Source organism: Xiphophorus hellerii, chromosome 3 (genome assembly GCF_003331165.1).
Source record: "Xiphophorus hellerii strain 12219 chromosome 3, Xiphophorus_hellerii-4.1, whole genome shotgun sequence".
NCBI lineage: Eukaryota > Metazoa > Chordata > Actinopteri > Cyprinodontiformes > Poeciliidae > Xiphophorus > Xiphophorus hellerii.
The window spans coordinates 13,012,539-13,039,187 of NC_045674.1; the positions used below are offsets into that span (position 1 = coordinate 13,012,539).

General features: G+C 35.8%; 2 protein-coding genes across 3 annotated transcripts; one reads left to right on the plus strand and one right to left on the minus strand.

Moving 5' to 3' along the window:
* The first annotated feature begins 4,776 nt into the window (after nucleotides 1-4,776).
* On the plus strand, nucleotides 4,777-12,232 carry cdc42l (cell division cycle 42, like). Its single transcript, XM_032559273.1, has 6 exons — nucleotides 4,777-4,892; nucleotides 7,628-7,732; nucleotides 7,879-7,951; nucleotides 8,039-8,148; nucleotides 11,078-11,275; nucleotides 11,366-12,232. The coding sequence occupies exons 2-6, from the start codon at nucleotides 7,628-7,630 to the stop codon at nucleotides 11,453-11,455; spliced, it is 576 nt and encodes a 191-aa protein (XP_032415164.1). The 5' UTR covers nucleotides 4,777-4,892; the 3' UTR covers nucleotides 11,456-12,232.
* Nucleotides 12,233-13,579: 1,347 nt separating this feature from the next.
* On the minus strand, nucleotides 13,580-21,566 carry wnt4b (wingless-type MMTV integration site family, member 4b). Of its 2 annotated transcripts, XM_032559271.1 has the most exons (9): nucleotides 21,325-21,566; nucleotides 19,718-19,976; nucleotides 19,283-19,436; nucleotides 19,132-19,216; nucleotides 18,895-19,026; nucleotides 17,222-17,364; nucleotides 16,996-17,136; nucleotides 16,150-16,312; nucleotides 13,580-15,084 (listed from the first exon to the last, which is right to left on the minus strand). In XM_032559271.1, the coding sequence occupies exons 2-9, from the start codon at nucleotides 19,822-19,824 to the stop codon at nucleotides 14,915-14,917; spliced, it is 1,095 nt and encodes a 364-aa protein (XP_032415162.1). In that variant the 5' UTR covers nucleotides 19,825-19,976; nucleotides 21,325-21,566; the 3' UTR covers nucleotides 13,580-14,914. The 2 variants fall into 2 exon arrangements, with proteins under 2 accessions (XP_032415162.1, XP_032415161.1); XM_032559270.1 differs by having other exon boundaries at nucleotides 18,895-19,216.
* Nucleotides 21,567-26,649: the final 5,083 nt, after the last annotated feature.

The following is a 26,649-nucleotide window of genomic DNA, read 5'->3' on the forward strand; positions in this document are numbered from 1 at the left end:
GCTCCTCTTATATAAAACACACTGAAAATGTTTTGAGAAAACTGGCAGAGAATAATTACAACAAAGTTTGTCAAAACTCTTGATCAGTTAATGAACAGTCCTGGTTTAAAGTGCCATCTCTGTTTTCTCTCCCGTTCATGTTTTTAGTTTTTCTTTTTTCATCTTTGTAATGAATTAAAGTGTTTGCTCTGGTACAGATTAGTTCAGTTCTTTGTTGATAAATCAGGAATTAAATTAACCCCATATTTGGCAGCTGAGTTCAGTTTTCTCTGGCCACACTCCAGGGTCAAAGATGCAGATGGTAGTGTGATGGTCTGGGTCTGATTTGTTGCTGCAGGACCTTCATAAGTTGCTTTAATTGATGAATGGATGAATTCTATCCAAAGCAGAAGAAGTCAGTAAGTAAGTAAATACTTTATGCATTGTTTAAATTTACAACTACTAACCTGAATCAGTGTATTATCATTGGAAAACAGAAACACCTCCTCCTGCAGGACATGAGACAAGGAGTGTTTGTTTCTTTTGTGATGTGCAGCTGCACCACAGATATCATATGATAATATTTTTCATAAACTACAGTAGAGCACAAAGTGGGAATGAACTTCAGTGGGAATGTAGCCTGTGTCTGACTCGTCGAGGAAAAACAACAGTAAGTAAAGCTGAAAAGAACTGCTGGTTACAAAATTATTACATATTCTGGAGCATTATGAAGTTTTTCAGAGATTAAATAGTTATTTGAATTAGAAATTATTACAAACATCCTAGAAGTATTGATAATATAGTTATATAAGAAAGTTCAAAGTCTTCAAAAATCATGTACTAAGATCATAGCCTATGTTCTTCAGAAGTAAACAGAAATAAATTCTTAATATTCATTATTCTTTGTAGTGAATCCATATGAATTTTTTTTATTAAATAATTGAAATAATACATTTTTTTATGACATTTTAGTCAGGTATATGTATTGATTTTCTAATACACATACAGTACCTGCATTAGAAAATCACAGGCAAACAGAAGAATCTATAATTATTTTGGATGTAAAAGAAAATCATAACAGAAAAAACAAAAAAAAAAAAGAAACTTAAAAAAAAAATAGTCAGAGCTACCAAGAGGCTCCATGGTTGATTTTAATTTGCTTAGAGACCAGACAAGAGCTACTTTTAAACATACTGTTAACTCTGCTTCATACTGAAGTTTGACGTGTTTATGTCATGATATGTGCAGGAATCCGTCCAGAATGCAGACAGGAGTCTGTAGTAGTCTCATGACTGTAATGTTTAACAGAGAGGAGAATGAATAACTTACAGAAAACCAGATGATACAGAACAGAAAGGAACCAACAAGGTAACAGAGAACTGACGGGTCTTTATACAGAAGGTCTAATCAAGAAATGAGGAACAGCTGGAGGGAAAGCGCAGGCAGAGGAGAAAATAGAGAACAGCTGGGAAGAGGAGCAGGCTGAGAAAGATGAAAAGGAGGAAAATGACAAAACAGAATCTAAGACGGGCTGAAAGAAACACTAATCTAAGGAAACAAAGAAAGAGTAAATAAAAATCTAAGTAAATAACCAACACAGAGACAGACAGGACAAACAACCATGCACACACACACACACACACACACACACTTTTGGACTGTGGGAGGAAGCCAGAGTACCTGGAGAGAACCCACCATGCACAGGGAGAACATGCAAACAGACCCTGGGCCGGGAATTGAACCCAGGCAAGGCAACAGTGCTACCAACTGCGCCACTGTGCAGCCCGTACCACCATGTCACGAAGCCAAAAGAAATTATTTTCCCCACAATGTTACTGTTAATTATCTATTAGGAGATGTTTTCATCTAAAAAAAAAAAAATCAGCTTCTTTGTTAAATGAAAAGTAACTTAATTTAAATCTGCCCAGGTAATTCCATTTTTGGTTTAATCTAACTCCACAACTACTTTAAAATAAAGTGAACAGAATCCCATTTTTTACTTTGAATTTCACATTTGAGCGTTATATTTTCAATATAGCTGTATAAATTGTAAGCACAGGTGAAATAATCCATATCACAAGAACATTTTTTTCTCAGAATTATAACCTTTTGCAGAATTTTGACTTTTTCTCCAGGATTCCTAATTTTTTTCTTCAAAATCTTTGACATTTCTCATAATTCTGAGTTTAATCTCATAATTCTGACTTTAATATTTATAAATCTGACCTTTTCATCGAAATTCTGACTTTTTTGTCATAATCCTGATTTTTTTTCAGAATTTTGAATTTTTTTCTCAGAATCCTGATTTTAATTTCACAAATCTGACTTCTTCTGTCTTCAGTCTTTTTCTGTTTGACATTTTTATTACCTCCTTTACCTTTGAATAAATTACTTCATGAGTTAATTTTTTACATTCAGTTTGAATAAATATAAAAACTGAATATTCATTCATATTCATTAATTTCATCTGTTGGTATTTTGTTATTTTTTTCACCCTTTGTCTCATGTGTCACCTCTTTCTGTTTTATGGTGGTTGGAAAATAACATTAGGTGCATCACTGCTGTCTCGTGTGTCACCTCCTTCCTCTGTAATTATTTCCAGCTGTTCCTTAATTACCCCTGTGTGTAAATATGTTCTCACCTGTGTTATTGTTCCCTGTTGGGTTGATACATCAACCTCAGCTCTGCCCTTTTGTGTTGCCAGCAGGTACTGCAGGTTTTTAGGCATTATTAAATTATTTTTATTTAATAAAGAATATTGTGAATAAGTTAAACATTGGAAGCTCCTTTTATCACACCCTAATCAGCTAATTAACTCAAAACTACTGCAAAGGTTTCCAGAGCCTCTAAATTATGGGTGTCCAAAGTGAGGTCCAGGGGCCTTATGGCCCCTTAAATGGCAATGATTTTGCACAGCCCTCAATTGAAACTTTGTTTTTTAATTTAATTTAATAGTAAATGGGACTGCAAACATCCAGTGACTTTTACTAAAAGATTTCGTCCATTTCTTAAACTTGGTGAAGAGTGAGTCATCCTGTTCAGAAAAAAATAGACAAATATTTTCAACCTGAAGAATGTGACATTTGCTGTTTTTGTTTTGTTTTATTCAAACCTGTGAGGCTTTGTTTCAGCTCTAACGTTATTTAGTGATCGCTTTTTCACACAAACTAGAGCATGTTGCACAAAATATTCTGTTTAGTTTATTGTTGAGCAGATAAAAATTAAATGAATAAAATTGTTTCTATAATTTAAAATATGCCACCATGGCAAAAAGTTTGGACACCACTGCTCTAAATGGATCAGTAGGCTACACAATCATAGAGAAGACAGATTAGAAGTTAATAATTCAGGTGTAATTCAATTAAAATGTGGTTTAATTAGAGTAAGGGTGTGCACACTTGTATGGGTCGTCCATTTTTTAAAAAAAATTCTGCTCTCTAAGAATTATATTTTACTTGGACTGGAAAAATTATGCATTAAAGGTGGGAAAACAAAGGAAAATATATTATGCTTTTATTTTTCGTTTGTACAGTGTAAATCATTTGTTTTGTTTTTGTAAGCAGTTTTTGTAAATATGAAAATGACTCTTCAAGCCTCTTTCTGTTCAAGAAAGTGTTTTTTGTTCAATTATTTTGTTCTGAAACCTAAAAGTAATTTCAGATTTTCTTATTTTAAAGTAAATTAAAAACACAAACTCTAACACTTGAATTCCATGTTGAAACACCTCCCCCTGCTGGACACAAAGGGAGGTGTCTCTGTTCTTGTGTAATGCGCGGCTGCGTCATAACAGGAGCAATAAATGTTAGTTTACAGTCTGGATTGTGCACAAAGTTCGAGCCTTAAACACAGGAAACAGAAAGGTGAGTACATCTGGAAAAACGTCACAGAACGTTTTACAGGTCCAAACACGGAGCAACCGAGTAATGTAAAGACTTTGAAGAAATTTTTATCAAATACAGTCGATACATCTAATATTAATTAACGTGTAATAAAATAATAATCGATGAAGAAACAGTGTGGGAATTGTGCACACAAAACATTTTTTAAGGCCTGAAAATATACCGTTTGCATGCATGGAGTAAAAAAACGTAAATGTGACGCTAAATGGGGTAGTTTCCTCATTTAAAATAGGAAAAACACGTAATGAAGCCTGTAAAGCGAAATGCTATGGTAGAAAAAAAGGTCAAGTTTAAAAGTTTTCAAAGAATGAATAAAATAATTTTTTGAATGTGGTTGTAACTTAAAATGTAAACATGTTAAAATTACTCTCGGATAGTGCATTCTGATGTTTTATCTATCTTTTATCTGTTCCAATGTTTCTGAGTGAAACAGTGACTGTGATGATTGGGGAAAAGTCCTCTAACAACGCAGGTCAATGTCTCTGAAAAGATTAATTTTCAGTTGATATATTTCAAGTCAAGAAGAACGACTGAGACAGAAACTATACGAACAATACAAAAAAAAGCAATAAATAAAAATTACTAAGCAACACAAGACTCCACTAAGAATTATTATATATATCTATATCTATATATATCTATATCTGTATATATCTATATTTATCTATCTATATATATATATATAGATCTATATATATATATATATATAGATCTATATATATATATATAGATCTATATATATATATATATATATATAGATCTCTCTCTATATATATATATATATATATATATATATATATATATATATATATATATATATATATATATAAGTGTACTTGTGAATAAATTATTAAAAATTTTGATGTGTAGATTGTAATGCACTTTATGTCCAGCAGGTGACAGTATATCAGTTCCTCTAAAGAACTGAATACTTTGTGGTTTGCGGCTGCGCACAAAGTAGTTCTACCGTCAAACCCGGATGAAACCAACGCCTAACTTGTCGGTAGAAAAACGGTAAGCTGAACAAAAAAAAAATAAAGAATTAAAAGTAGGTTGTTTATTGGTTGCCACAGGCCGGGATGTATGAATAAACAACTCCTAGAAATATAAAGTATTTACGGAGATGAAGCGTGTGTATATCAGTGCAGCAGTTTTTGAGTTTGTGAAAGTTTCCTGTAGGTTAGCCTTACCTTGTGTTCTTATTAATTTTAATACTTCTGTCACCTTGGGTAAGTTATTGTCACCTCTGTTCTTGTTAACCGTGTTTTTTTCTCTCATTAGTAGGATTGTTTTGTGGTTGAGTTAGGTGGGAGAAAGATACTAAAAATTATGTTTTAGATTTAATAGTTGTAATTTTCAATCACCGTGAAACCCTACTCAATTTTATTAAACATAGTTGGTCGTTTTTGTTTATTTTTACGACATGACTTCTAAATATCGCCTGTTTAGGCTTCACGTTTTAGTTGGTTTCAGATCTCGGAGCTTTGCTCATTTAGCGGAAGTGTTTGCAGTATCCGCTTCATCACATTGAGCTAATAAGCAGTCTTTTTACAGTCTCCCCCCATTTTCTTTTTTTTTTTAAAAATCTTTGGCATGTAGCACATGCGGAAGCCGCTCTCTGACTATAGTAGTGTTTGTTCCCACATGCATTAACAAGTCTAGTCAGGGTGATTAGGCTTATTTTCTTACTTTTACTGGTTGAGGACGTTTGTAATTTACTTAGGTCAGATGAAGCAACTGATAAAAGGTATACATATTGAACTGTCACAAGAAAATGTATTAGAAGTATTACGGTAAAAAGAAATAAACCACTTGTACTTTTTAGGGTTTTATGTTTTTCGCAGGGTTATGTTATTCAAGAGAAAGATTACATTTAGAAAAATCGCCATAGTGATTTCTTTGATCTAACTTAAGTTTTACACAGAGGTGTGCAGAGTACCCCAACGTTGTATACGCCAGCATATTTTTTTTTACAAAAGTAAAAGTAAAAAGTAGCCATGCAAGAAATGACTCAAGAAAGATTGAAAAAGTGTTTGGTAATACTGAGTAAATGATTGTAACAACTACTTTTATAATTTACATTGATCTCATCAATATAGAATTAGGTCATTTTAAAGACTAAAATGGGAAAAAATAATACAAAATAACACATTTTAATGTTTTATATAAATTTTAAAATAAACAAGTAAATGTGAAACTAGCTACTAAAAGAGAAATGTCAAAGGAAATGTGTCTAAGTTATATCATAAGCTCACAGTGAAACATAATTTTGAGTTATTTCACCTGACTTAAATGTGAGGGTAAAGTTTGGAAAAGAAAAAACGAGAAAGTCCTTCGGGTTTGTCTGCTTCCACACAGATCCGGCACAAAACAGGAGGAGAGAGTTGATTCTTGTGGTTCTGACTGCTGACAACTTTTGGGTTTCTGGTCTGGATTCTAACAGATCCGTCCCTCTTTCAGCCAGAGGAGTTTTATTTCTAACATCAACATGTGGAAAGCTCTGCTCTTTCTTTTTGATTTAACATCAATACAGTGTAGAGCTGATCTGGAGATTAGTTTTATGAAATAGCTAACCAATAATAATGATAAATAAACGATTATTAATCGGTTATTAGAAACTCCAAATTCAGTCATAATTCTGAGTTGAAACTCAGAATTCTTTGTTTTTCAGAAGCCCTAATTCTTTTCCATACAGATGATTATTTCTGTCCAGTCTGTCACAATGAAGTGTTTTTCAAATGATCTGATCAAAAGAGTGAAATGTGTGCAAAGAGTTTATTTCTTGAGCGTTTCTGTTAGGAAAATGTTCTGTATTTGGCGTATTCAGATACTCGTATAACTGCTGGAAAAACCGCCTGTCTGGAAAAGGCATAAAATTGTGAAACAAACAATTGCCTTGCTGTAATTATTCATGCTCATTAGGACTGGCAACACAAGGATGCCGTTTTACCACTAGTTGAATAGTTAGTGGAGGAAATTACTCTTAGTATTTTGTTTTAGAAAAAATGTTCCACCATTAACGATTTTTTTCCTCTAGTTTGCTTTTGAGAACATCAGATGGGTACAGGATGGAAACAATTTAAAAGTGTTTCTCAAAATGTGTTACAAGCGGATTTATGGAGATAGTTCTAAAAAAGAAGAACTATTGAATTAAATTGTTGAATAATCCTTAAAATATTTTTGCTTATTTAGAAGTTGCCACTTTTTATGGTTGAATGTAAGCCTGAACCAGTAAGTAATTTAGTAATTAATCGCATGATAAATTAAAATGAGTTGAATAATTTACATTTTGATATTTCTGAAGGGTAATTTTTCTTTTTTATTGATTGTTTTGTTTGAATTGAAATCAGTTTTTTCTGTAAAGTTTCTTGATTCGCCGTTTGTTGTAAATTGGCGCTATATAAATTAACTGAATTTTAAGTGGGCTTTACTTTCAATTTTTTTTTGTTTTTGTGTATTATTTTGGATATTTAAAATATCTTCCAGTACCAGTGTTAGGTGTTATTTCGCAAAATTAAAATCTTTTGGTCTTTGGGAGGGTGAACAATATGAATATATCACTTGAATATTGTCTCAAAACAACAATCACTAACATTTTTGGGACAATAGCTGAATGTAAGTTGATGTGCTGCCTTTATATGAGGGCATGGATACCATTGTTAAGCGTATTAAGACAGATATAAGTTTGTCTGCTTTTCCGTCTGTCATACAGCTTCTTGCTGACTTGTTGCTCTTCTGTTTCATTACAGATGCAGACTATAAAATGTGTAGTTGTAGGGGACGGTGCAGTTGGAAAAACCTGCTTGTTGATCTCCTACACAACCAACAAGTTCCCCTCAGAATATGTGCCCACAGTAAGACATTTTAACAATGAGTCATCCTGTAAACTCACAGCTTTAGAGCTGCTCTTCATGTATATTTCTTCATGTTTTAAACTCATTAACCTCTGGCCTCCAATGGGATTTCTCAACCTACTCTGTTTTTTGTTTTTTTTTCTAAGGTTTTTGACAATTATGCTGTGACGGTGATGATTGGGGGGGAGCCCTACACGCTGGGCCTCTTCGATACCGCAGGTAATTATCTCTGGAACGTTTGGTTTCTGTAAGTTGTCTTTGACTCAAACTAAAATAAGTTTGGTTTGTTGCGTTTGATGCTCTCAGGTCAGGAGGATTACGACAGGCTGCGTCCTCTCAGCTACCCACAAACAGATGTTTTCCTCGTATGTTTCTCGGTCGTCTCCCCGTCGTCGTTTGAAAACGTCAAAGAAAAGGTCGGTGTTTGAGTAAAATCAGAGCGTAAAATGGAAATTAAGACAAAATCTGGTTATTTGTAAATCAGTTAAATCCATTATCCAGCTGAGGAAATTCAAAGACAATATATTAAACCATGAAAACAAGAAACAAGATTGTGGTTTGTTTACAGTCAAGTTTTATCACCTCTCCTTATTACTGTAAGTAGGGAGGAACTGAGCCGACCAGCTGCTGAAATGTGTAAACTGGAGGGTTTTGGTTATTGCGCAGTTTCAAGTGGTCTTTTTATTGTTGTTGTTATTTTTCTCACAGCAAGCTAGATGTTATTTATTGGCTAACCAGTTACTGTTGCAAATGTTGCAGAAAGTGCAGTGTCATTGTGTTGCTTTAAATAAGAAGTGCTATGTTTTCTTATATAGAAGACCTACTTTAAATATGGGATTCCTGGAAACATCAACCAGAAAGAAAAATATTTTTAAATTCATGGAGATGTTTTGCATTTATACTATAAAACTGGCTCATAGCTACTGAAAACTGTGGAGATGTGAGAGATTTACACATTGAAGATGTGTAGAAATCTTATATTTACCAATTTCTGGCCTCTTGTTTGTTTAAAGTACAAATTATCGTCCCACATTCAAAAAAAGCAGATCACTGTCTTGCTCATGTACACTCTGACTGTTGTCGGTGGTGGTATTAAACCCATAACCTCCGATTAGCAAAAACTGCACTTGCTAAAGAGCTAAATATACCACAGCCTGTGCTGGGGTTGAGTTTTCACAATTAACCCTGTTGGTCTACAGGATGAGTCAAAATATTTCAGTTTTACTTTGTATTTTACTTTATAGTACTAGACAACAAATCAATAACTATACACATCACGATAGACACACGATCAGTATCGATCAGTATCAATAGATAATACGTCTGATGCAATATTCAATCATTTTACTGAACTCTGAACCAAAACCGCACAGTATTCTGGGAGATGTAGGCAGAGGAAAGACTTTAGTGGCTTAACCTCTCGGGGTCAACTAAGCAAAGTGAGTGGCATCAACTGACTCACTCACTCTTTTGTTACCTAGCAACAAAAGAGTGAGTTGCTTGTTGCTCGGTAGCCACAAGTTACCGAGCAACAAGCTGTTGAGTAACTGACACAGCTGCAGTTTTAAAGTTTTTCTACTGTGCCTCATTAATGCTTAAAAATAAACAGTGTGGAGTGAAAACTGGGGATAAAACCGGAAAGGACACCACCGGTTTTGTTGAAATTTTAGATATTTAAAACAAAAGACTCATCAATAGTTATTGATGTCTCTCCTTTTTTATTACTGTGGATATTAAAAGTCTGTGTGTCCAGTTTTAGTATGCCAGGATTTGGTGACTAAGAAAATAACTTTTTTCTTTTTTAGAACTTTTTCTACCCTAAATGTAGAAAGAAAAACTTAAATTTGACTCTCTGAATTTGATTTAAATTCTTATGCATCTATATGTTAAGATTAATCTACCCTTGTGTTGTAATCTGGTGTGTTTTCATTAATATATGTTGTTTTGAATACACACAGAGCAGAGCATGTCTTGACTTTCACGTTCAGAGCTGCAGTGTGCCTGGGCCAAAACTGAAATGCGCAAAAGTAAATGACTAAATAAATAGATAAACAATTTCAGATCTTTTTATTATATTCACATTTTCTAAAGACGTACACCTACTATTTTTTGGAGGTGTATCTCAATAGTTTTTTGCAGTTGCGAGTGTGTTTAAGCTAGACCTGCACAATATATTGAATATTGTTTAAAACTGCAACTTCCTGAATCCAATATTTAGTGGGATATTATATTTCAAGTGTCATCTATTCACACTCTGCAAATGGAGAACACATTTTACCACTTCGATGGACTTTTAAGTGCCATAAATGTCCAGAATGATGCATATCTGTAGTGGTTGAGATGCTAAAATCGCTGACAGAAAAGACCATTGTGTTCTGATAAACAAGACTGAAAAATGCCCTGATTCAAGCTTACCGTACACCTTCTATTTTATATTTCATTTTTGTGTGTATGTGTGTGCTTTCCACTTGGCAGCCACTTTACTGCTGATGCACTTACATTTTTCCGCTGAGAACAAAATAAATAATTATTCTATTCATGCTTTTATGTAAAAATGCATTTTATAAACAGTTTATGATCTCAAAGAGGCTAATAACCATGGCTTAAACCACTATTGTTGAAGTACACAATTGCTATAAAAACAATTACATTTAATTAGTTTAAACAACTGTTTATAACTATTATTCTTTCGTTCTTAGTTGTTACTATAAAAGGATTTTTTACTGTTGTTTTGGATGAGGTTGCCTTCAAATTCACAATCCTAGTATTTTCAGTTATATATATACTATGCAATATTTAGGTTTTAGTATAAAAATTGGGAATCATTACAATAATTGTATAATTATTCTTTTTTATTCTCCAAATTAAATCAGGATTGTTGGCATTTTCTGACAGTTTGTGATGATTTTTTATTCCACGGTTGAAGTAATAATAGAAGTAATAATAATAAATTATAATTATTAATAATAATAATAGTAGTAATATTAGAAAAAATAAGGGTGGGCGATATGGATTTAGAATTTTAATATTTTATTATATATTGTGGTACTATTGTGATAACAATGAAAAGTTAGCACCGTAAATGCTGCTCTTGAAAAGCATTTCCATTTAAAAGTTCTTCTTCAGGATGCAAGTTACTTAAAAAAAAAAATTGTGATTTATATCACTAAACTGCACACAGCAACAGCATTTAATTATATTTTTAAGTTTAATGGTATTTATTGATGCTTTTGTCTCTATAAATCAAAATTTCTTTCATGATAATTGGTAAACGATACAATAAATGTCGTTTGTTAATAGACAAAAATAAATAAATTTTTATTGTTTGTATCTTTCTCGTCCCAGTGGGTTCCGGAGATTTCTCACCACTGTCCAAGCACACCTTTCCTGTTAGTGGGAACGCAAGTAGACCTGCGGGAAGACAGCAACACCGTGGAGAAGCTGGCTAAAAACAAACAGCGCCCCCTGTTCCCTGAGAGCGGGGAGAAGCTGGCTCGGGAGCTCAAAGCTGTCAAATACGTGGAGTGCTCTGCGCTCACGCAGGTATGGGGCTAATTCACCGTCACGTGATTTATCTAGTATATAATAAGTCCGCTTCACTTTGCTCTCTGTTTTCTTCTTCTTGTGAAACAGCGAGGGCTGAAGAACGTGTTTGACGAGGCCATACTGGCGGCGCTAGAACCTCCGGAGATCAAAACGAAGAGGAAATGTGTTCTCCTATAAAGAAACGACGAGGCGAAATCGCAGGGAAAATTCAACTGAGACATCCATTTGGTAGGAAGGAAATACGGACACACCAGAGGGGGGGAAAGAATGGCGCCATAGAGATTTTATTTTATTATTTTTTTCGAACACGAGCTCGATGATTGTACCTTCTGAAATTGGAAAGTATTGCCTCCAACATGCAATATTTATCCTTTACTGAAAGCTTTTAGAAACTACTGTATTCTCCTTCTGTATTCAGGTGTCCCCTCTCCCTTTTGCCTTTACTGCTTACTGTAACGATTCTATGCTGCATTTTATGTGTTAAAGGAGATATTCTTTTATAAAGTTCCTCATTGTGCTTTACTTAAGCAACATGGTAAGACGTTAAAGAGGCACTGAAATGTGAAGTGGTACTTTTTAGTTTCTTTTTTTTTTCTGCCCTTTTTGAATTATCTAATGAAAAGCCAAAGGATTTATTGTCAATCCAAACAAATCTGTCATGTTTTCCTCTCTCAAAGTTAAGTGAATTCCTGTTGGGGGTTTTTATATCCGAGTCCTGGGAAATCTCTGTATTCTTTTTTTGATTTTAAACTTGAATTTATTTTGTCCTGTTGATTTTTTTAATTTGCTAGATGACCAACAATGATTTGATTGATGTTTGAAAAAAATTAAGGTGTAATATTTTTGATAAAACTCAGCCTTGATATGAGGTGATAAATCTTTTTAGAAATGTTCAGGGTTTAAGAAATCAGAGGATATTTTTAATAAAATCTTTTTTTTAATTAAAAGTGAAAAGGAGTTCTGCTTTGTGTGTTAAATTAATTGCGTGAGTACAGAGCACTTTTAAAAGAACTTTATTAGATTTTGTCACATTACAGCTTCAAACCTCAATGCATTTTATTGAAATTTTAAGGAGTAGATGAAAATATTATAGCATTATTGTGAAGGGAAAGGAAAAAGTTGCATGATTTTCCAGACATTTTAAAAATAATTAGAAATACGTGACGATTGTTTCCACCCTCATATTAGTCAACACTTTCCAAAGAATCATTTTGTTGGAATCACATCTGCAGGTCTTTTGGGATTTTTCTTCAGACATATTTTTGCTTTTTCTGCCTCAAGCTCAGCCTGTTTCCATGGATATCACAGAAACAGACTTTAACTACGCCACTCTAACACATAATAATACTCTTTTTCATCACTGAATGTTTTGAGTTATTTCCCTAAAATATTTAGAAATCCTTTCAGCATCAGCCTGTATTTACTGCCATCTTCTTTTTTTCCAAAAAACAAACATCCACACAGGATGATGCTGCCACCACCATGTGTCACCATGGGGATCCTGCATTGGAGGGAGCGTGTGTTGTTTACTTCCCGTTTCCTGTGATGTTTGAGTGTATAAATAGACTGCATTAATGTGAAAGTTACTTTGTAGAATATCATCTTTAAAAACAACCTTTCCCTTTGAATGCACTTTTAGAAAACATGACAGGTCAGCATTAATTAGATCTGCTCCTCAGTTGTAATGCAGAACTTTAGTTTTCGGTAGATGCGGGTTAAATGGCAGTGGCAGCGCTGCTGCACTTAAAGATCTAGCTAATACATGTGGTCCAATAAAAAACCAAAACCAGCTGCAGAGATTTAAAATTAAACCCATAAAGAGAGTGTTACAAATCTGAACAAAATCACTGCTTACCACTCTTAGACCCAACCCTAGGTTGCAGACTTTAATCCCGGTTGGCAGAGGGATTTTTGACAAGGAAATTATCAAATTTAGCTGAGTTTATGTTTTGATTTTATTTAAACTTTGCTCAAAAACAGTTGTGGTTCTCGCTTTTAAACCGGGAACTGATCGGGACAAGTGGTCAGGCAGAAGTACATTCAGTACTGATTCATTTTGCAACCATGGGAAAAAAACTGAAGCAGTAACTCAAACAGGTTTGTGTTTCAGGTAAACTACTGTATTTTTGGACAGACCTGATGTGTTGGAGCGTACAGAAATGTTTTACATGCAACATTACAGACAGTGAGGTAAACAGAAGCTGTTCTTGCTGCTGGAGAACGAATTGAAGGAAAGACTCTGATACACAGTTGTTCAAAATAATATCACTGTGCGGAAGAAGAGTAAAATAAAACTCAGAATGCTTTTAAAAGCGTTTATTCCCATCAATGCAAAAGCATCGGAAATGTGGCCCATTCTATTCAGAACAACAACATGAAGAGAAATTGATCAAATTTATCCTCGGCCTATACAGAAAGTGATAGAAAGAGAATAAGGAAGTTCAATAAAAGAGCAGTGTTTGCATCTTCTCATTTACTGTGTAAAACTAGAAATACTTAGATTGAGCTTTCCTGTTAGTTACTGAAACAATAGGTAAGTTATAAAAGCCATTTTTTTGATAAACAAATCTGTGCTGGGTGGATTCTACCAACTTTCATCAAGCTTTTCCACATATTCCAGGATTATTGGACTTCATGCACCAGGTTCTCTTTGTATTTTGGTATGGAAATGCAATATTTTTCCAGTTTTCTATTGTACCGTACAGAGGTTAGGCTGACCACTCTTTAAAGCTGCAGTGTAAAATATTTTCTCACATATTTGTTGACATTATCACTATGGTATAACAGTTTAATATAAAACAGATAGTCTGTGAAAAAATAATTAACCTCTCTGGCTTCCCCAGTGCTCACTAGTAACAACCAATCAGAACCAGGAGGCGGGTCTTATCGCTGCAAATTATCCTTGTCAATATGAAAATGTATTATTTATTAGTTTTCCACTGTTAAATCAACTTTCTATTCACACCATGCTGTTCTTCTGACTGTATTTCACTCAGATTTTACAGAAAAGCTCCATGACCATGTTTTATTTTTATTTTGAGCATGTCCATTTTCATTAATTACACAGAAGCAGTAAACAACATGCCTCGACTGTGTTCGGTTTTCGTTACAGTACTACAGCTGCTACTACATAGAAATATAATCTTGACCAAAACCATTGTTTGATCTGGTTAGTGTTCTTAGACTGCAGTTACTTTGAACACAACTGTAAAAAATAAATAAATCAGGAACAAAAAAGGAAACATAAATACAGAACACGTTCAAAGACCTGCTAGTGTAAGACATAATGTATAAGCATGAGAAACACCACTGCAATGTTTCTGTTAGTTTTAGTTAATTTCAGCTTTAAAAGCGTTGTCGGGTGAAGGTTTAGGTTGCTGTGGTGAATCTGTTTTCCTTTGCAGTTTTGGAAGAGGAGAACAGTGTTGATCCACAAAACTCTCATAATTAAAGATTTGTTTGCTGCAGCTTTCAAATTAGAAGTGCCAGAAGGTTCAGATAATTATCTGAAATGAGACTGTTATTAGGAACCATGTAATGTGGTTTGGTGTGAAAGCTGTTGTATTTTTTCTGCAGCGTCTCTGCTGGATTATTTGGGTCTTTAATTGACTTCAGTCTGCTTTTGTTTGAGCCGTTTCAGACTCTGCAGGTGTGAATGGTGACTGTATTCTTGCACTGCTGGCAGCGGACTGAACAGCACCAGGAAAACTTGCAGGAGCAGCGCTGCACCACCTCGGCCCGGCCCGCTCTGTAGCCGGGCCCACAGCACACCAGCTCACAGCCATCTGGAGCCAGCCGGGACGTTCCTGAGGAGGATTTAAAAAATAACGGCCATGTTAGTTTTTAATGGGGCTGGACAATAAATGAATAACAAGATACAGTTGTTTACATTCACTATATGCATTTTTTTTTCACTGTCTGACATAAAATCAACACAAACTTTTCCTGTTTTAGGTCAATTGGGATTACATTTTTATTCTATTTACTAAATGCCAGAATAATGAGAGAGAATTTTTTCATTGCCTTCTTCGGTGGCTCCGTTACTCCAGTTCTGGCAAGATGTATGGACCAAAATTCCTGCCAACTATCGTGAAAAGCCTGTGAGAGGATATCCAAAACGTTTGACCCAAGTCATAAAGTTTAAGGGCAATCACTGGTTCCAAATACTTATAAAGTGTACTTAAATTTTTGACTTTCTTTGAAGAAAGTAATAAAAAATGCCTTTAAGCATTCTCTTTCTTATTATTGAAAATAGAAAAAGAATTGGTAATCCTAAGTGACCTAAAACAGGAAAAGTTTATATTACATCAGACGGTGTGAAAAAAAATACTTATGGTGTATGAAAAGTTATGGTTTCAACTGTATATCGAGATGACATGTGATCAATATCAATTGATAATACATCTGATAGAATCTTCAATATTCGATGTAGAGAATATTCACTGAACCCCGATTCAGAACCGGGAGATGGAAAGGGTTTGTCAGCAAGCTAAGAAAGGTTGCTGACATCAACTACGGTAACTCACTCATTCTTTGATTACCTAGCAACAATTTGTTGAGTAACTTGTGGTTAACTAGCAACAACCTGTTAACTAACTCCAGCAGTTTAAGGTTTCGCCACTGTGCCTCATGACTGCTTAAAAGTAAGGAACGACATGGAATGAAAACTGTGGATGAAACAGGAAAGAACATGCCACCAGCTTGGCAATATTTCGGGTATTTAAAACAAAAAACTAATCAATAATTATCAATATTGACCGATATGAAACGTTTAAAATTGTGACACGCTTTTCAGCCGTATCATCCAGCTTTAGAGTGTATTGCCATGAACTGAAGCTTCACAACTTGAATTGTTTGTTTCTTGGATTTACCGTTACATCTTCTTCCAGCAGTCCCTGGGATGCCGTTATCTGGGTCAAGGTGGCAGAAATCTGGGGAGGGAGCCACATACACAAGGTCTCTGGCAGCAGGCGGTTTGACGTAGGGGTCACGAGGGAGCAAAGCTGGCCTGGACCCAATACGAGTCAATCGGACCTAGAAGAACAAGGGTTTATTATTATTTTTTACATTTTTATTTACTTTCAAATAAATAAATAAATATCCACACACATCGTTGTCTTGCAGTGTTAAAGCAAAAGTACCACAATGCTCATTATTTCCTTCCAAATACATAGTTCTCATGCGACGTCAGAGTTCCTGGAACTTTGTAGCTAACGGCCATCTTGGTAGGTATCTGTAACTAACTGTCATGACAGTTGCTATGACAACGATAAACAAGCCACATTCTCTCTATCATGTGGGTCGATCCCAACAGCAGCAGCTTTGTTTGTATGTCTCTCTTTTGGATATTGGTCAAAAGCAAAGACAAACTGAAGCCACAGTTTGTCTTTGCGTTGTGCTTGCCTACCAAGATGGCGGTTCAGTGGCACAGATCACTGTTTGGTTGAATTCACCTTTCAGCTTAGACTTCAGGATGACTAAAAAATAATACTGTTTCTGGCGGTGCTCGGATTTTAACAATAAAAGAACAATAACAGTGGAACAGGTTGTAAATTTCTTCACTCCAAGATCCTTTTATCTTACCGTGTTAGACTCCCCCGCTAGCCTCTCAAGCAAATATTTAGTCAATATTTAAACTAAATCAGATCTTAATGCTGAAACAGAAGGTTTTTGTGTATCGAGCTACAAAAACATGAGCAGAAATTATGTTCTGATACCTCTGTGGCTCCATCAAAGCGTTCCTTGAGTACAACACCAACACGTTTGAATGGGGGCATGACTTTCCAGCAGGTTTTTAACTCACAGGAGCCAGAGACACCGTGACATTTACACTCTACCTGCATGTTGTGCAGGATGGCCTGTGGATCAGAGTATGTAAAGTCTTACTTGGAGCGCCATTAACTATCAAAATGGGGAGTTAAAATGGACTTCAACACTGCAAACCTTTCGACCGGCCTCGTTGTTGTGGAGGTTCATGAGTGGGCGTCCCGCTGACAGCCCCTTGGCCCGCTCAGGTTCATCCACAAAGGCTTGAGAAAACGCCACGCCATAGGACAGGTTGTCACTGCACCCTGACCACTGGAAGCCTGGTGGGAAGACAAGACCATGGACAAGTCTCTCCAGGAACGTTTTTACAGATTCTTAAAGTGTGGATTCTACGCTTTCCAGTGATGTCAAACACATGAAAATCAAAAAATAAATGAATAAGACAGAAATATGAATGCTGGCACTTGGAAACTTGGATTTTTGAGAAAGCAGCTCTAAAGATTTATCCCCAAACCTGCTGAACAACATAAAGCGGTCCTTCCCCTAAACTCCCCCTGTCAGCTCCTTCAGACTAGCCAGCAGCAATTAGCAAACAGCTGGTAGAACTGTACATCTGCTCAGCTCATTATACCAGCTGCTTCCCAATGAAACACCAGTGAAAATGTTGTTAAAGGGGTAATAGAGGAGCTCCGCTGTGATGACTTCCTGAAGGCGGCGTTTCAGAAAGAGCAGGAGTTTTTTTTAAAGGGACAAGGTCGCAATTTCAGTGCGTTAAATTACAAAGTAACATTTGTTTTAATCATGTTTGATAGATATATAGTATATAGCTTCTTCTTTTTTTGACAACTGAACTTATCGTAGTTACTTAATTATGCTTAAAGTGGCACTGCATGCCTGGAAAACACATAACACTAACTGTCTAAGACTGACTTGATAAAACAAGAGAAAAATATTTACTAGTGATTCATTGATCAAATCATTTGAATCAGGTTTTCTGGAAGAGAGATAAATCTGAAATATGTAGGAGACCAGAACTGAGAAACACTGACTTATGATCAGAGGTGGACAGAGTACCTGAAAATTGTACTCAAGTAAGAGTAGCAGTACTTTAACATATTTTAACTCAAGTAAAAGTAAAATGTAGCCATCCAAGAAATTACTCAAGTTAGAGTAAAAAGTATTTGGTAAAAAATTCTACTCAAGTACTGAGTAACTGATCAAATTATCAATCATTCAATATTTATAAATTACATAATCAGATGGACCAAAATATTAAATTAAGTAAAAAAAATGTTGGTATTTTAAGGACCAAAATTACAATAATTCATGCAAGTAACAAAAAATAAGATCAGTTTCTTTTACTAATAAACTTTTGAAACTTTAACAAAAACTACAGTGTGTGTTTGTATCTGGTGATTTTTAATTTAAAACATGTTTGTTCTTCTGAAAGTGGATAGAGAATCCACAAATGTATTGCTCATTGTTATTTATTATTGTTGTATGTTTATTCTTATTACTTTATTTATTTATTAAATTTTTTTATTGTGTACTATGCTGGGAAAAAACAAAATTTTCCCCCCTTAGGGGATCAATAAAGTATAATTATGTTGTCTTATCTTATTACCTTAAATATTACTTATGTAGTGTAACAATACTTCATAATAAAATTACTCAAGAAAAAGTAAAAAATACAGCAAGGTAAAAATAATTACTCAAGTAAATGTAACCAGCTACTACCCAACTCTGTTGAATGGACGTTAGATGATGAGGATGGAACCAGCAGCTCCTCTGCTGTTTGATGCTCTGTGTGACTCAAAGTGGAGATATTTTCCAACAGAGATCAAGCTCACCTTCAGGGCTGACGCCTCTGACCTTCCTGTCGCAGCCACACCTCTCCAGCTCCCCTCGGGTGCAGGCTCGGGTCACGGCCACCGCCACTGCTGCTGAAGACAGAGCGTGCACAAACGCTGCCTCACGAGTGCCTGGCACCACAACAGCAGCACGAAAGAAGAAAAAGAAACAAGGATTGTATGTTTTAAAACTCAGTAAACGCCTGTTATCCTGTGTCATCTCAGCGAGGGACGCACCTTGATTCATGACTCTTCCGAACACGTTGATCCCGCGTGGCGTGGTGGAGCAGTTCCAGCGGCGATTCCTGAACTGATGCTGACACTGAGACAAAGTGACAGAGTGAATTTCTCACAAGATGCCCGATATCTCTGATCTCTGCTGTAATACCTCTTCTATGACCATTTCTGCTGCTTTGCGTACGGACTCCATGACCTCCCCTCTTGCCCTGCACACCCCCACCTGCCCCGGGGTCAGCCCCCTCAGCCGGGCACATGGAGCGGCACCAGACACGGCTCTGGAGCGAGGCAGCCTCGCCAGGGAGCTGCAACACAAAGGTGGTGAATGTGGCTGTGATTCCCCACAGGTGTGAGTTGCAGACAGGGAAGATGGAGGGGGGGGGTTAAACTAAAAAAAAAGGAGAGGCAGAGTGGACAGAGATGACGACAGAGAGAGAGAAAAGAGAAAAGGTCACCAACTGAGAGAGACAAAGAAAGAGAGGGGAGCTCCTGAAAGAGATTTAGAGACATGTCACCATCTTTTAAAAGTTATAGCATGACAAACAAGCTCTTTCTTTCTATTCCTCCCAGTTCATGCTACACTTACAGCCAGTTGGTTGCCATGGTGGTGTGGGTGGTGCATAGCAGCAGCAGCAGCAGCAGCAGGAGGAGGAGGAGTGGTGCCGAGAGATTGACAGGTGAGACAGTTGGCATCAGACTGTCTGTCCGTCTGTCCGTCTCCGTGCTTCAGGCTGGGTCGTTGGACAGAAGGCTGTCCGGCTCCACCGTGGAAGTGCTCTGTCCTGTCTGTGTGGTAGTGAGGGTTTATGGTTCTGATCCCGAGTCAGGGGATGAGCCCTGCATGTCTGCTCAGAAACGTGAGAAATTACTGTCTTTTCTATCATAAAAAGTGATCAAACTACAGGATACAGTGATTAGTATATATTTATTTATTGTTATATGTAATTTTTCTGTTCCTAAATAGCAAACACTGAATACTGGTGCTCATTACTATCAGATTTTTGTTTAATTTGTGCATAAAAACAATAAAAACAAACAAACAAAAAAACAGCTGTGCAGGACAAGATCTTAAAGTCTGATAGACAATTTCCTTTGACATTTTTTAAATTCATAACAGCAGGAATACACAAAGTTTCACATCATCATTTGAAATTCATATTGTTTTAAAAGTGTTTTTAAAAATGGATTTCACTAGTGGATTGAAAATCTGGTGGTAGATTATCTCAAAGAGAGGCTCATCTGTATTTAAGTGTACTTTGCTTAATTTATATTCTGCATATAATGGTAAATAGAAGCCACTGTGTTATGTGGAATAAGTAAATCAGAATAATGTGTAAAAAATTATGAAAAAATATTGGCAAATCAGTAGCTAATGGTACATACTTACACCTAAAAAGAGATATACAATAAAAAACCATGTTTAGTATTGTGAAGATCTTGTATTTAGTAAAGAGAGGAGCAGATATAGATAGTCTATTTGAAAAATTCAGATAAATAACAATCTATTTGAGTCAAATACGCTTTTATTTTGGTTATCCTCAGCTACAACGAATGTCTGACTAGTTCTTTTAGTTGTATAAATTAATCTGTTGTAGATGTATCTCATCACTTTTCAAACTATACTGTGGCTGGAAAACAAGGCGGACATTTATTTTTAGGCTGCAAGATGAAAGTTTATGATCGCAAGTTGTGTATTTTATTGTTTAAAAATATTTGTGAGGAACACTGGATGACAACTAAATAGAAAACCTGAATTACTTTTTATTTTTGCAAAAAATAGTTTAAAAATCATGAAGCATTTGAATTATAATGAAACTGACCAATATTTTCTATGAAAAATGTTACAAATAAAATATAATCACATTAAATTTAACTCACTGGAAACTTTATTTCAATGGGGACTTTTTTGAAATGGTAAAACATAATACAAGAGTGTGACCACACACATATAAATGTACAAAGAACTAAATCAAAACTACTATCAAAACTAAAATCTTGCAAAACTTAGTAAACTCAAACTAGACTAAAACTAAAATTAGAGATTGATAAATTGTGACTGAAAACTAATTAAATTTTAGCCAGAAGATTTAATAAACTAAATTTGCTAAATTTGTGCTGCGTTATCATAATCTGCAATTCAATTCTGCAAATTTTGTGTGGTTTTTGTAAAGTCAGCAAACAAAAAATACTTACAGGGTTGCTCCAGAAACTGCAAACTCATCTTTAGAGAAATGAAAATATGTCCACATGTCCCAGTTGAAATTTCAAGTTAGAAAAATTTACCTAAAATAAGGAGAAAAAAAATTTTATCCACAAGGTTTTGATGAATAACTGCAGTTTTGTTTTTCATTCAAAGGAAGACTTTAATCAAAAAAGTGCCATTTTTCATTGGGTTTGTCTGTGTTGTCCCATGAAAACAAATGTGTGCATGCTAAGTTGAGACAGCAGTGATGTGTGAGAGCAAAGCAGATGGGAGTGATTGGTTTTAAAGGAGGAAGACAGCATGGGTGGGAGAGGGAGGGCTGGCGTGATCCAGGGTGTGGAGTGATGCAGAGAAGAGGAGGAAAGTTTTGGAAAAACGTGATAATTGTGAGTATTAAAGCTGTAAAATATTCTACTTGCATGTCAGGAGACCTGAAATCTGGGCCTAAATTTAAGGCAGATTAACGAAATTCCACTAAAATAGGACCACATGTGAATTTCTGTGCATGTAGAGTGTCTTTCAGCATCCTTGCATGTTTCCACAGAAACACTCAACTATAACTGAGCTGTTTGATTTTTATTTAATTTCCCTCCAAACTCCTCTGATCAGAAAATACAACGTAGCATTTTGGATTTTCATACAGTACATGTTTGCTTGTGAGAAAGTGTCTTACCTAATGTTTAATTTTCCCAAACTTTGTTGCTCATTTTACGAGTTTCCCCCTCCTCTTCCTCTATGTTCCCCACATTTGCCCCCTGGTTCTCCTTCTCTCCCACTCCCTATATTGTCTTAGAAGAAGGGGTGACATTTAGACAAGGGGAGGAAAACACACTGCCGACAAATATTGGAACTGAGGCAAATAAATCACAAGATAGTAGGGAGCGAGGGCATGAGGAGAGCGCAGATAGTCACACCGGCAGTGGAGAAAGTGACAAGAAATAACAAAGTGAGTTTGTCACAAATCTGAAAATAAAACCTCTTAGTGGATTCAAATATTCTGTCTTATCCTTTTAAGACAATGCATTAGTAACTTCTTTTTTATTGTTTACAAATATTTGAACTTCAGCAGTCGGTGTAGCTGCACTTCCTTAAAATTTATGCAGTAGTTTCCCCTCCGTCTGCCTCGGCCTGTTTGCTCAGACTGGGATGTTCATAAATAAGGAGGTAATAAAACAGACGCTTCTGATGACAGAATAATTCTCACAAGATATTGTTGATATTGTTGGGATTCAGAGGTCTTATCTGTGCTCCTGTCTGAAAAAAATACCCAGATTTATGACACATTTTATGACAATATAAAGCCTCTTACTACCTTCACTTAATTACAGTTTTAATTGTTTATGCTCTGTTTATTTCTCTGTTGTTTGTTTGATAGCATAGTGAGAACTAACAGTTTGTGTGTGGTTTTGAGTAAACATGAGTAAATACAAAATGTAATTTCTAAATTATTATTTAATTTATTTAGGGAAAAAGCTCTCCAAACTAAACTGGCTCTAAAAAAGGTGATCAAACCGGGAATTAGCTGTGCATAAGCCTTTGCAGGTCTTACTTGCCTCAGTGAAAGTCAATGTTTATGACTCAACAATAAGAAAATTATTTATGGAAAATAGCTTTATAGCGACAGTAAAACATGGTAGTGGCAGTATGATGATCTGGGGCTGATTTAACAGCTTGTCTTGTTGTAACTGATGGAACCACAACTTTTTCTCTCCTGCAGAAAATCCTGAAGCAGAATGTCCAGCCATCAGTTTCTGACCTTCACAAACGTATTGGTGAAGATTTGGGAGCGGAATAGTCAAAGTTTCTACTTAAACCTGATTGAGATGATGTCCCTTAAACTGACTTCTTACTCAAAACCCCCCAATGTGGCTGAATTAAAACAATTTTACAAAGATTGGGCCAAAGTTCCTCCACGCTGATGTAAAAAAAACCTCATTACCTGTTATTACAAATGCTTTTTCTCATTAATTAAATCATTATTTGACAGCTACATTTTGTATTTACTCAGGTTGTCTTTCCCTTATATTGAAATTAGTTTGAAGATCGTAAACATTAATGTAACAGTAGGAATCAATATGTGGGCAAATTATTTTTTTTTGCCGTAAAACATGTTTTTAGCTTTTACTGCTCCTTCATAAGAAAGAAACAATTACAAAAATCAATACAGTTTGATCAAACTTTTCCCTCATAGTCAGCACAAATCTTTAAATTTACATTTTGGCAGCTGGAACTTTGTCAGTGGTTGTAATGTGTTTGAATTTGTTATATAATATTATATTTATAATTAACTTTTCAGATGAAATTCACAACAGCTAAACTTGGCGATCCAGACATAATTAAACTGTATATTCCTGTTTTTTTGTGTGTGTTTTGCTGCTGGAAAACTCAAAACGTCACTGCAGACTTCCTCCTCACAGATCCGTCTGCACTTTCTCATCCCCCCAAATTTCTCCGCTCGCTCTCCTCCGTCTATATCTGCTAAGACAGGCGACTTCTTGCCTCCTTCTTTCGGTCCTCCTCATGTCGTATTCCTCCTTTGTGTCCCCCGTTTCTCCAAGTGACGTCCTCTGTTGTCTCCCACAGCAACACCATGGTGATGAGCTTGGCCATCGTCACGTCCAGCGCCTCTGTTGAGCTCTTCCCTTCACCCCCTCTCTCGTAAATAACTTGCCCTCTTTTTTTTTTATCTTTATCGTTACCCTATTTTGTAGACGTTTTATCATGCTGACATGGTCTGGTGGTGATTGACTGTAGCCAAGAGACGCTTGTTAAAGCTTCAGCCATGACATGTACATGGAGATGACTTGCATTTCCTCCTATTAAAGAGAGAAGCAGTGGACTTTGAGAGTGTCTGCTGGATAGAGGGGGCACATCTAAACTGATCTTCCTCCATACTCTCATGGTTGCATGGAGGGGATGATTGACCTCATTCAGGATGGCTGCCTTAGGGTGTCTCTGGACTTCACGGGCATATTCCTCCTCGAATCGTGACCTCTCACCTTTAGCTCCTGCATTACTGGAGGCCCACCTGCCTCAGCAGTTTGAGTGCATATGCAGAAATCATCTGAGGCGTACACATGATCGCTGTGCATGAGCACGCTCGCATTGCTCAGGCATCCCTGCCAACAAAGGGCTGAATGCACTGCTGTGCGTGTGCGTGTGTGTGTGTGTGTGTGTGTGTATTAATATTATGGGATGGCAGGCGGTGGTGTTGTCAGGCAGGGAAGTGGGGGTGGCAGAGAGGGAGGGGAATGGATGACCCATGAATGTTATGGAAATATGGTGGCGTTGAGATGGGAGGGGGCCTGGCTGCGGCCTGCGCACACGGGATGGAGGGAGCAGATATCGGGATGAGGTGTTAGTGACGGTGTCGCACGTGAGCCCTGTGCACGCACACACATGCCTGTCTAAGGGGCATTCAAGCAACAGTAACAGACAATAGCCAGGCATAAGGCTTTGTTGCTATGCGATCTGCATGCACCGTACCACAGGGAATACTAGTGGCCACTGGAGTGAAGAGAAAGGCCTTTTTTCTGGCTCACATCTTCTTTTTTTTTTAAGAATATGCCATGTTATTTACCATGAATGGCAAAAAAGAAGCATGTATCTACATTGTTAAAGGGAATTTCATCTGCTGGTATCTGTGAGCATATTTGAGCTTTAGAGGGTAAGGTCATGACTTCAAAAAGTGTTGGATGCAGAGTCATTTATCGATTACACATCTAACGTATCAAGAGGGAAATATGAGTGAAGCTGGATTACTCCTACTAAAAATAACATCAAAAGCTTTGACAGATAGTAGACAATATACCAAATTAAAGTGCAGTGTAAAATTACAAAGTAATCTTATCTAAAACTGAAATACAATAGTATCAATTATGAAATATAAATCTGATATAATTTACATTTATTTAAGATAAACTTTCAAACTTTTCTAACAATCAGGGATTATTAAAACAGCCAACAAATATTGAATATTCACTGGTATTTTCACCTTTTCTGTTGGTGACCATTAAGTCTTTGAGGTAGGAAAACCTCCTCGCCATCACCCTAATCTTTAGGGACTTTAGTTGTGCAACTCAAAAATATTACTTCCTGCCAGAAGAAACATGTTGGTAAAAAAATATTACTTTAAACCTAATTCTCAACAGATATGATGTTTGCAGCTGTTACAGATACAGTAGATGGATTGATTTGTAGCAGAAAGAACTACATGTGAAATGTATGAAAGACAAAAAAAAGCAATATATTGGTTTTCTTACAGACCTTTACTGATTCAGTGTTTCCAGATTGATGCCTAATGTCACTTTGTGTTATTACAGGCAAAGCCCTTATAATTATAGTTTCTAACAAAACAAACAGCACAAAAATGTGAACCTCAGTGAGGGATGTACGAACGAGATTAAGGAAGATCTGAAATACATTCTCAAATGGCAAACACTGTCTTTTTTCAACATAAATAATGGCTTTGCTGTATGTTCGCCAAAATGAAATCTGCATAAAATCAAGTATTTATGATCTAAAAAGAGATATTTAAAATGATTTGTGCACATCTAAAATTCACGTTCCGGAATACTAGCAAACATGTTCAACTTATATTTGTTTCATATTTGTTTGCATTAAAAGTTCATGTTTTTCTCAATAAACTATGACATCTTTGAACACCTAATTTATTGGAGTAACTCAATTTGATTTGATAATTGTTCACAGAGTGATAGATTTTAAACCCAGAAATTATCTATCTTTGAAAATTAGAAAGTTACATGAGACCAATAAATAAAATGCTACATGTTATGGCCTACCCAGTCCTTTACAGTCTTAGATAAGAACAGGTGGACGAGTGCTGCATTGAAGCATATCACTGGAAAGTTGTGTGGAGGGAAGAAATTCTGTCGCCTTCATGACACACCAATGCACTAAAAGAAGGCTAACCCAACTGTTGAGTAGACACATTGTTTAATAACTGGACATATATTTTAGTAGATATGTAAAGTTTAAATTTTCCATTAAAATTTTAAGGTTTTCTTAAACTTATCACGACAATTAACAAAAACAAATGTCTGAAAATATATATCTCACCTTTTGTTATGAATCTATAAGCTGTATGAGTTGTTTTTTTTGAATGAATAAGTAAATTTTTTGACAATTATTTTACAAACCGAGGTGCACCTGCAGGTGTAAGAGGACTTTGCGACTGCTGAGGGTTGCCTGGGGTCACACAGTCTCAGTTGACAAATTATTTAATTTTACCCTTATTCAGGAAAGCTATCATTTCTACTGATTATGTGTTAGTTTTGCTAACATTTGCTGCACAC

Excerpts from the sequence above, each read along its gene's own strand:
- cdc42l (XM_032559273.1), top strand. The coding sequence starts at position 7,628 with ATGCAGACTATAAAATGTGTAGTTGTAGGGGACGGTGCAGTTGGAAAA. Across the intron at positions 7,733-7,878 it reads CCTCAGAATATGTGCCCACA|GTTTTTGACAATTATGCTGT; the intron begins GTAAGACATTTT and ends TTTTTTTCTAAG. Across the intron at positions 8,149-11,077 it reads TTGAAAACGTCAAAGAAAAG|TGGGTTCCGGAGATTTCTCA; the intron begins GTCGGTGTTTGA and ends TTCTCGTCCCAG.
- wnt4b (XM_032559270.1), bottom strand. The coding sequence starts at position 19,824 with ATGCCAACTGTCTCACCTGTCAATCTCTCGGCACCACTCCTCCTCCTC. Across the intron at positions 17,365-18,894 it reads CAGAGGCGTCAGCCCTGAAG|GCTTCCAGTGGTCAGGGTGC; the intron begins GTGAGCTTGATC and ends TCTTCCCACCAG. Across the intron at positions 15,085-16,149 it reads TGCTGGAAGAAGATGTAACG|GAACGTCCCGGCTGGCTCCA; the intron begins GTAAATCCAAGA and ends AATCCTCCTCAG.